Genomic DNA, 10,638 nt, shown 5'->3' on the forward strand with positions numbered 1-10,638 from the left:
TGTACACCGTCGAGAGTTTTGAGCGCAGGCATACTGCAACGAGGTAGTGGTCGGATTCAATATTCGCACTGCGGTAAGTGCGGACGTTCGTGATGTCGGAGAAGAATTTACCGTCGATTAGAACGTGGTCGATTTGGTTTTCCGTTTCTTGGTTAGGTGATCTCCATGTGGCCTTGTGGATATTTTTGCGGGGAAAGAAAGTGCTTCGGACTACCATTCCGCGGGAGGCTGCGAAGTTTATGCATCGTTGGCCGTTGTCATTCGATACGGTGTGCAGACTATCCGGTCCGATGACCGGTCTATACATTTCCTCCCTTCCTACCTGTGCGTTCATGTCACCGATGACGATTTTGACGTCCCGCAGTGGGCATCCATCGTATGTCTGCTCCAGCTGTGCGTAGAACGCTTCTTTCTCGTCGTCGGGTCTCCCTTCGTGTGGGCAGTGCACGTTGATGATGCTATAGTTGAAGAAACGGCCTTTAATCCTCAGCTTGCACATCCTTGCGTTGATTGGCTGCCACCCAATCACGCGTTGGCGCATCTTACCCAGCACTATGAAGCCGGTTCCCAGCTCGTTGGTGGTGCCACAGCTTTGGTAGAAGGTAGCCGCTCGATGCCCGCTTTTCCACACTTTCTGTCCTGTCCAGCAAATCTCCTGCAGCGCCACGACGTCGAAGTTGCGGGGATGTAATTCATCGTAGATCATCCTGTCGCAACCTGCGAAACCTAGCGACTTGCAATTCCATGTTCCAAGCTTCCAATCGTGATCCTGTATTCGTCGCCTAGGTCTTTGCCGATTATATCGAGTCGCATTATCTCTTATATTGTTCGTAATGATTGGTTTTCTAGGCGGCTTATTGGGCCAGCGCAAACCTCCTGTCTCGTCGGAGGGCCGTCGTGTCAGGGCTGTTTAGCGTCCCACCTAACACCAGGACTTGGGCTTGTGCGCTTTGAGCGGCACACGGTCGCTTTGGTGGGGCCTACTTGCGGATACATGCAGCTTTTTATAGAGGTTTAACAGGGCCCACTGTCAAGCCCCACCACATCCTAGGCAAGCCCCACAACTCGCAGATGGCCTGGGGAGGGATCGTCAAGCCCTTGGACATAGTCCCTGCTGCCCTGCTACCGTGTTAACGGCAACTCTCTAGAATTTTGGTTGTACCGTGACGGTAAATTAGCTATGAACGATACAGGCAGTGTAGTTCATCCAATTCATCGGTGGTATTGCCGCGCGCCTATTTGCCTTATCCGCCCCGCCATCTTTCGCCAAACCAGCTGCAGACGGCTGGTAGAAAGTGGGATCCGTCACACCAAACCATAGTTCAACACAGCGGTCTCACGCCAAGTGAAGCCCTTTGCCGATCGCTGTGGCCCATTGCTCACTGACCCATCGGTGACGCCTCAGCGTGCAAATTCGTCTGCTTCATCATCTTTTACGAGTATCCATCTAAGCAAAACTCCATTCCACACGGCCCTTCGCCCAAAAATCCTACATGACAATCACGACGCCAGTCCAGCTTCAGTGTGAGGAAAGCGGAGATCATTCGGGGCACGTTGACTTGTTGGAAACATCGGGGATTCTACTAAACCACAGATAACAGATATTTAAGCTAGAACAAATTTTATTGAAAATCATGTGTAAACTTTTGAAATGATATACGTTGACTCACTACTGCCATCTACTCAACTGATTGCGGAAGTACATACGAACGTACACGGATAAAAATAAAAAAGCTAAAAAGATTAAATTCTAATCTAAAACCATATTCGATCTATCCACTCATTGCTTTGCATAATTCTGCAAAAATCTATGAATGAATATTTTTAGTTTAATCCTTGGAATGATTATACCTTTTTTATCTAATAGAGATTAAAGCTTGTTTTTTCGGTCAAAAGATTTTCTCTTCACAAAACAAAGACGTGTCAACCTCGGCTTCAACATAAAAAAGTAGCATGAGAGTGTTTCACAAATTCATAATTTATTTATGCCTAATCAAAACCGTTAACAATTAAATTTTTGGTTATTCCACCACGTATTAAACAATAGAAGGACGACGGTTCGTGACCGAAGCGCGATTATCCGCAAACTTTCCGGCAAAAATCTCATTTTCAGGCTCTTTCCAATGTACGAACGAAACAATTCCATTGCCGCACCTCGTGCCTCGCCTCGTGCCGCACGATGTGGTGTTCGCCATTATTTTGTTGATTGCTTAGCGGGGTCTGAAAAGTGAATCAATTGATATCTATAGAATAAATAAACTGATCAGTATTTCGATAAAAAACAGCGAGAGAAAAATCTCACCTCAATGTACCAAGTGGAACAAAATAAAATATGCGAAACAGTTTCCCGAAATTCCCGTTGTCTGCGAAATATTCACTATTACGATGGTCAAATGCGTTGATGATTACGAGTAGCGAGCAGCATTCATTTTCAAAAACGTTTTAAAATGTCGGCTAATATTCGTATAACATAGTGAAAAATTATTGGCAGCTGCCATTTTCAAAGCGAAATCTGTTCACCAAGTCACAAGATTAAAAATGAATATCTGAAAAGCAAATAAAAGCTTATATTCTGACAAATTATTTGGAAATATTAATTTATAAGCATTTGAAACATTAAAATCTGGAAAAGTTTTTTCATGAATAAATAATAAGCTATTTAGCTTTTTCATTTTTATCCGTGTAACTGATAAGTAACCGTCGAACGCAGCCAATATGTTTGACAGTTGTATTTAGGCTGCGTTTTACACAGTAATGATCATCGCGCCATCTCCAAACGATTGCCAATCGCGTTCCAAATGTTCGATGCATTTGAATTAACGGTTGCGGATATTTACACACGTATGCTATACCAGCCTAAATATCTGTTATCTGTGACTAAACCAAGCCCAACCATAGGCTCCGTTCGTTGAAGCCACTCTAGCATCGAGGCCGCTAAGACTGCAGCAAAGTGCTCCTGCCAGTTTATCTTCCAGCCGAGTTACCGAATAAATGAAATAAGGTAGTTTATTCTTGATTTTCATCAGCCGAAAACACCCTCATTCAAACAACGTACAGGGACCCCGAAAGCTGCCGTTGGCTTTAGACCCGTAGCACATACTACTCTGATGGTCCCAACGCACCATCTGCATTGATTTCAAGGCGGCATACGACAGTATATAGACCGCGTAGAGCTATGGTGTCATGCGGTGAGCCTGGGTACGATTTTCAACAGACCCAGTCAATTTATTTGTTTCGCGGATGACATGGACATTGTCAGCAGAATATTTGCAAAGGTGACAACTGTACACCCGCCTGAAACGTGAGGCATTACATAGGCGTAACTAGAGTCTCGATCTAGGGGGGGCCATGGCACCAGCTGGTGGGATGTAATTTTCAAAGGCGATTTAAAGCACTGTGCGCATGGATTGCAATAGAAATTGTTTGACTAAGTTTATCGCTCATTTGTCCTAGAACTAACATTAAAAAAAACGCGAATAATACAATTGATTTCCAATGATGCTGTGATTGCTTCAAAACGCTGTGTCTGTGTCAACTTGTCTTCTCCATGTTACTGAATGTGAATAAGTGTGTAATCTAAGATTCAAGAATCTTCTTCGAATTATCTTTAAATGAAATTCGATATGAGTATATTTCTGAAAGTTTTCAAGCATTTCCATGATTACTTAATGCTTAAAGATCTCGATTTTTTTGAAACTTGAAATTTTTGTGGAATAATTTCCACGAAATTTTGTCATAATCAATATAAGTATTCATGCAATTCCAAAATGTATGCTATGTGCTGAAATAGTTAAGTACCGATGAACACAAATTTGGAATCCTAAAGTGTTTTTTATGAGTCATAAATTCCATGAGTCATAAACTTATGAGTCATAAATCAAATTCCAGAATAACATAGGATTTTGTAGTTACTGACGTTAGGAAGAGCACAGATAACAGATATTTAAGCTAGAACAAATTTTATTGAAAATCATGTGTAAACTTTTGAAATTATGTACGTTGACCCACTACTGCCATCTATTCAACTGATTGCGGAAGTACATACGGAAGCAACTGATAAGTAATCGTCGAACGCAGCCAATAAGTTTGACAGTTGTATTTGGGCTGCGATTTACACAGTAATGTTCATCGCGCCATCTCCAAACGATTGCTAATCGCGTTGCAAATGTTCGATGCATTTGAATTAACGGTTGCGGATATTTACACACGTATGCTATACCAGCCTAAATATCTGTTATCTGTGGGAAGAGGCTTTATTATGGTTTTCTGAATAGGTGAGAGATTTCTCTGCAAAAATCAAAGAGACTTGAGAAGCAACCAAATCGATCTGAATTGTGCTGCAAAAGAAATGTTTTCTGATACGAACTGGTTTCTAAATCTATTTTTTTATCCTAAAAAACAAATTCTAACTAAAGCAGGCACAAAAGAGTTTTCCGATGATCCTTATGAAATCGCCAAAAAATTAAATGGAACAAGATCTTTTGAGGATTATAAAAATATTTCTTTAATGCAATCTCTGTTGTGAGTGCGAAGGTTGCCTAAGTTTTGTCCTAATACTTTCAATGGAATGCGTTGTTGATTTTTCTGTCATTGTAAAAAAAATTAAAAATTAAGAAATATGTAAATGAAATAAAAACTGACTAAGTTGGAATTACCACAGATAACAGATATTTAGGCTGGTATAGCATACGTGTGTAAATATCCGCAACCGTTAATTCAAATGCATCGAACATTTGGAACGCGATTGGCAATCGTTTGGAGATGGCGCGATGATCATTACTGTGTAAAACGCAGCCTAAATACAACTGTCAAACATATTGGCTGCGTTCGACGGTTACTTATCAGTTGCGTTCGTATGTACTGCCGCAATCAGTTGAGTAGATGGCAGTAGTGAGTCAACGTATATCATTTCAAAAGTTTACACATGATTTTCAATAAAATTTGTTCTAGCTTAAATATCTGTTATCTGTGGAATTACTTTTCAAAATTTTCTGGGGGGGGCCACAAGTAGGTCTGGAGGGGGCCAGGCCCCCCCGCCCCCCCCCCCTTATTTACGCCAATGGGCAACAAAAGTTGAACTTGTGGTGAATGCGTCGAAGACAAAGTACATGCTTGTGGGCGGAACCGAGCGCGGCAGGGCCCACATGGGAAGCAGTGTTACGATAGACGGGGATATCACAGATAACAGATATTTAGGCTGGTATACCATACGTGTGTAAATAATCGCAACCGTTGGTTCAAATGCATCCAACATTTCGAACACGCTTGGCAATCGTTTGAAGACGAGTTTGAAGATGGCGCGATGATCATTGCTGTGTAAAACGCAGCCTAAATATAAATTTCAAACGTATTGTCTGCGTTCGACGGAAACTTATCAGTTGCATCCGTATGTACTTCCGCAATCAGTTAAGTAGCTTAAATACCTGTTATCTGTGGGGATACCTTCGAGCTGGTCGATGAATTCGTCTGCATTGGATCCGAGCTTGGCTGATAATAATGTTAGTCGTGAAATACGAATGCACATCTGTGAAAGTCGGGCCTACTACGGGCTCCATAGAAGAAACTGCGGTCAAAAAAGATTCACCACACCGCACCAAATGCAAGACCCAGCCACCATCAATTGATTATGACAAATTTATATTTATTTTATGAATAGAGGTAATAAACTATAGAGGAAGATTGTCGCTGTCGTCACTGGCGAAACATGTTTTGCTGGCGAGGATAGGGCACTTAATGTCAACGAAGGAAAAATCAGTACAATTTGACAGATAGGTACCCAACATGTTTGGGAACGATAACAAAGGGAACCGCAGCGACAATCGTCCTCTATAGTTTATTACCTCTATTATTTTATGCCATTGAGGAATAGACCATGTACGCAGCCATATTTCTACAGGGAAAAAAAAATAAATTCTGGCAGCGCTGCCACGCATCTGTCAAAATCCAAAATTATATAACCGATCTAGATAAGTTCGATTCGCACTCTCGGCAGGAGCAGAGGAATATTTTCTTCGAGTCGCGAGCTTTTTCCTTCCCGTTTGTGTAATCCGTGATTCTCGGGGAACTATTCCGTGGTGAACCAGTGTCTTCGGCCATCGGTCAACAAAGAAGAATGGCGTCTCTAGTGCACAGCATTCGCAGTCTGGCGTGCCGGAATACTCCACTGCTTCGATCGCTCGCCGTCCGGACTATCTCCTCTTCGTCGGCACTGCAGCAAAGAAGTTGTAATCAGAGGGTTCTGGCTCAGCCTCAGCCACTTCTGTCAAACTTTGAGGTTAGAAACCGTGAATCCGAACCCTATTTATGTAATAATTGCTTGGTTTAAAATGTGAATTGTTGGACTAATTCCAGCTCCGGGATGGTTTGCGTTCCGTTCGATATTATTGCTCGAAGCCGAAGCTCCCGGAAATCCGAGAGCGGGTGCTGAAAGTGGTCGCTGCCTACGACAAAGTAACTGCCGACAAGGTGCGCTAATGTTATTGTTTTTCTCTTTGTTTCTTCTATTGTCTGCCCAAATGATGCGTGTGGGGAACTGCAGCAAATCGGACGTTGGCAACTGGAGTGCACCAGAAGCTATAGCGCCAAGGAACCCCTCACCCTGCAGCTGATCAAAGAACGAGTGTTGTTGGTGCTGAAGCTGTACGACAAAGTCAACCCGGAAAAGGTACGTTTCTGAGAGCGGGGTCGGAAGAAGAGGGATCCGCTGTTTGGTCATTCGAATTCGTTCGGTTGGGTTTTCCTTGAATGAGCCTGCTGCGACTCCTAGTTGCCAACCGCTTGATTCTCCTGCAGATCCTCATTTCAAAGCCCGTTTCCAAAGGTGGGAGAGCTTACTATTTTTGTTTTAAACAGAGTAGCCAAAATTTTATTTTATTGATAATCGACCTAATAGATTTTTTTGTTAGCTTCCAAGTTTCTTGTCCGTTTATTTTTTCATGGAGGTATACGACATATTAATTACGGCTTCATAAAGATGTAATAACTATAATTGTATTCATCTTGATCCAAAACTTTTCTTGCATTTCATATCAAGACTTATCAAAAATAACTAACGTAATTCGCTTAGCAGTTTAAATCAAGAAAAATAACTTGGGCGTTAACCTTTCGATGCTTATATTTTGCTGTTATGTCAATTAGGAGTTATAAAAAATAAAGTGTTTAAAATACGTTACCTGAAATTTATAAATATAGCCTTATATAACAAACTATACTTATAAACTAGCTTGTCAAAGGTAGCTATTATATTTTTTAGATTTATCACCCGTGAAAAGACACACAAATATGTGACATAGAAAAACAAATATTGGCTGTGCCTATAATAGCATCCACAACAATAAACAGTACGATATTTGACACAGTTGTGAAAATTTTAAAAATCATGTGGAGATTGTTGTTTGCCAAATATTTTACAGAACTATATTTCTACTATTGGAATATTCACCTATTATAATGAATATTCAAATCATTTATTCATTGAGATTGCTGACGTCTTATCAGCTTTCACTTTTGAGCGCATAGACAGGATAGGATTTCCCGATGAAAACAAACCCTATCCTGTTTATGCGCTTGAAAGAGAAAGCTGATTAGATGTCAGCAAGCTCTATATATTTTGTAAATAAACATCGAATGAGTCCAGCACCGCCCAAATGTTGATCGATTTGAATAAAAAATTGTCCAGAGCATTAGGGCATCAAATAGAGAAGAATGGATTAAAAGGGGTCCATCCAAAATGTTGCTGTTTTCCCATTGCTTGGTTTAAAATGCTTGACTAGCTTGAGGCACCCTAATGTTAATGGATGCCATCCCCCAGAGTTAAGAAATTTCATTCAAAATAAAGAATAATAATTGTATTAGACATCCGTCTTTGAAAAAGCTACCCATTTCTCCACCTTTGAAACGGGGTTTTCCCAGGGCATCATCATAGCATCCTTCAGAAATGATCTAACATGTTTTTTTTGTTGCAGCTGAGCCTGGAATCGCATTTTATTAACGATCTCGGTCTGGACTCGCTGGATCATGTCGAAGTGATAATGGCCATGGAAGATGAGTTCGGCTTCGAGATCCCGGACTCCGATGCGGAAAAGTTGTTTAAGCCAGCCGATATTGTGCAGTACATTGCCGACAAGGAAGATATCTACGAGTAAGTGTTAGGGGGATTATCGCATACGTCTCGCGAGCGATAGAATATCGTTGCTGCCTGGATGCTGCATAATATATTGTTATGAAAAGAACACAGCGTGTAGATTATAGAGTAAACGAAAAGGAATAAAATTTTCATTCAACGGCTAGAAGAGAGTTTTATGTTTGAGATCCTGTCAATATTTCAGTTATGTTTTTGGAAATCGTTTGTCATTAGTGGTCAGTTCCTGTGGCGTAGCATTACTCCAATGCCGATTGTATGGCGGAACTTCATCCTGGTTGATATTCTTCCGGTATTCTTCCACCTTCAGCCGCGCCATTAGTTATTATGTTTTGATAAGAAAATTATTTTGAGCTTTTAGTGAAATGCCTTTACTTGTTCTAAGACGAGTTCGTACTATCCCATTCAAATCTACCACTTGATTGTAACTTTAACAGATACGTATATCGACCTCAACTCTAATCTGGAAAACAAAATAACCCTCTTTCCCACCAGTTTTTTCAAAGATGGGAGCAACTGATCTAGAACATCCTTTTCTGGAATATTTGTATCGTAAATTATATCTTTTGAACAGTATAGCCATGATGGGACGCTACCTGTTTAACCAGATGTAGATGACTGCCAACAGTATGAGCTCCAGAACAATTTAGAGTGCCTGGAACATTTGCGCAGGGAAAAACTGAATGGTTAATAATACCCTTGGACAGTATGGACATAAACAGTTAACTTCGATTCCATATCAGCTATAGTTTATCTGGAAGATCAAACTCCAGGATAATTTGGAGAACCTAGAATATATGTAGTATGGGAAGTGTACCTTAGTGCCTAATTTGGCCAACCCTGAAAAATGCATTTTTTTTTTTCAAAAAATATCGATCAGTTTCAATAGTGAAGAAAGATAAGGGATATTCTCCTACAGCTAATAAAACACTCAAAAATAATTGCTTTACTTTAGGAGTTATGCAAGAAACTGGCAGAATTAGGAACATGTCCAAAACTGGTACAGTCACCCTAATACTTACTGTAGCATGCCTGTTCACATTTCTAAGATTGTTTACAGCTGAAATTAAAAAAAAAAACAGATTAATCCACCTAGCGGGGATGGCGCCTTTCTCGCGCAAAAACAGACCCTAAATGTAGCCTTTACGCTTACACCTCGATGATGTATAAGAAAGGCAAAACAGTTACACCGGCTAATGTTATGATAGAAATTTACACTAGTAGACGACAGATGGCGCTGCCAAAAGTTTCTCGAAATTCCTATGTTTGAATTTTGACTTTCGGACTATTTCATAGTACTATGAAACTGAACGAAGAGCATACTTACGCCTAAATGCGTGCAACTCGAGCATCTTTATAGTACGATGAAACTTTTAATGGGAGCAAGCCACGGATAAACTTTAAAAATATTCATAGATGCAACGAATTTTTCATAACACATTATTGTTCTATGTGACTGTGTCTCATCACTATTTAAATATTATCTATTTTTTGCAATTTGCAATTATTATGAAATTCAATGTTTTAGTCTCTGTCGGATACAACTTGTTGCAAGAAAATCGGTTAAGAGTTTCTATGTGAAAATTTGGCTAATGTTTTTTATGGCATTTTGTGCACACACACACGCACACACATACACACACGGACAGACAGACATTTTTTCAGCTCATCGAGCTGAGTCGAATGGTATATAACACTCTGGGTCTCCGGGACTTCTATCAAAAGTTCAAATTTGGAGTGAAATGATAGCCTTTCGGTACAACTTAGTTGTACGAGAAAGGCAAAAAGAATCAAAATCAATTGAAAACCCAGATTAATCCACCTACAGTGAGATTTTGACCCTTCCTTAGTTATAAGGAATTTTTTTTCAGACTCTAGTATTTAAAACGAGATAAAACTACTCAGCTTCCCACGGCGATTTACCGTGAAACTGACAACCCAACTTGCCGGCGGATGTCTTGGGTTGAGTGACAACTTAACGAATGATAACGTACTGTACTTCATGCTGCCTATCTATAAGGCGCTCGTCGGATTGAATAACTATTGTGACATGGTTAGCAACTATCGTAACGCTGGTTGCATATATTGTACTCGTAATTTCCAGAGACCTCGATATTAATTAATCCAGAACTAACTAAATCAATCATTGATCTGAGCGAAACTCAATAGCGTTCAATAATAACATATATTTCACCTTATGGATGCCTAATTTGGTAAAACTAAACTTGTTCAATACCTTAAAAATGAGCGAGATTTTTATGGTAGTGAATTTCAGAATTTGCACACATACGCACACATACATGCATACAAGTGATCTATTAGTGTCTCCAAACATGCTCACATTTGCTATCTAGCTTCTACTGAAGAAATTTTTGAAATCCCTTTCAATTTTTACGTTTTTGCTTTTCTGAGAAGATTTTTTTGTACATGCTTCTATATGTTCCTCAATAAAAATCATTTGTTTCTTTGAAACAAATCAGAAAAATAGGCATAACTCC

At 40.1% G+C, this 10,638-nt stretch overlaps 1 protein-coding gene across 2 annotated transcripts; it reads left to right on the forward strand.

The window, feature by feature from the left end:
- Window positions 1-5,957: 5,957 nt before the first annotated feature.
- Window positions 5,958-8,291, forward strand: LOC134220599 (acyl carrier protein, mitochondrial). 2 transcript variants are annotated; one of them, XM_062699688.1, is made up of 3 exons: window positions 5,958-6,274; window positions 6,352-6,465; window positions 7,965-8,291. In XM_062699688.1, exons 1-3 carry the CDS (start codon window positions 6,113-6,115, stop codon window positions 8,142-8,144), a joined length of 456 nt encoding a protein of 151 aa, XP_062555672.1. In that variant the 5' UTR covers window positions 5,958-6,112; the 3' UTR covers window positions 8,145-8,291. The 2 variants fall into 2 exon arrangements, with proteins under 2 accessions (XP_062555672.1, XP_062555671.1); XM_062699687.1 differs by lacking the exon at window positions 6,352-6,465 and adding an exon at window positions 6,539-6,664 and having other exon boundaries at window positions 5,961-6,274.
- The last annotated feature ends 2,347 nt before the right edge of the window (window positions 8,292-10,638 follow it).

Source organism: Armigeres subalbatus, chromosome 3 (genome assembly GCF_024139115.2).
Source record: "Armigeres subalbatus isolate Guangzhou_Male chromosome 3, GZ_Asu_2, whole genome shotgun sequence".
Taxonomy (NCBI): domain Eukaryota; kingdom Metazoa; phylum Arthropoda; class Insecta; order Diptera; family Culicidae; genus Armigeres; species Armigeres subalbatus.

Coding starts and splice junctions, on each gene's coding strand:
- LOC134220599 (XM_062699687.1), top strand. CDS start 6,113: ATGGCGTCTCTAGTGCACAGCATTCGCAGTCTGGCGTGCCGGAATACT. Junction 6,275..6,538: donor CACTTCTGTCAAACTTTGAG/GTTAGAAACCGT, acceptor GGGGAACTGCAG/CAAATCGGACGTTGGCAACT. Junction 6,665..7,964: donor ACAAAGTCAACCCGGAAAAG/GTACGTTTCTGA, acceptor TTTTTGTTGCAG/CTGAGCCTGGAATCGCATTT.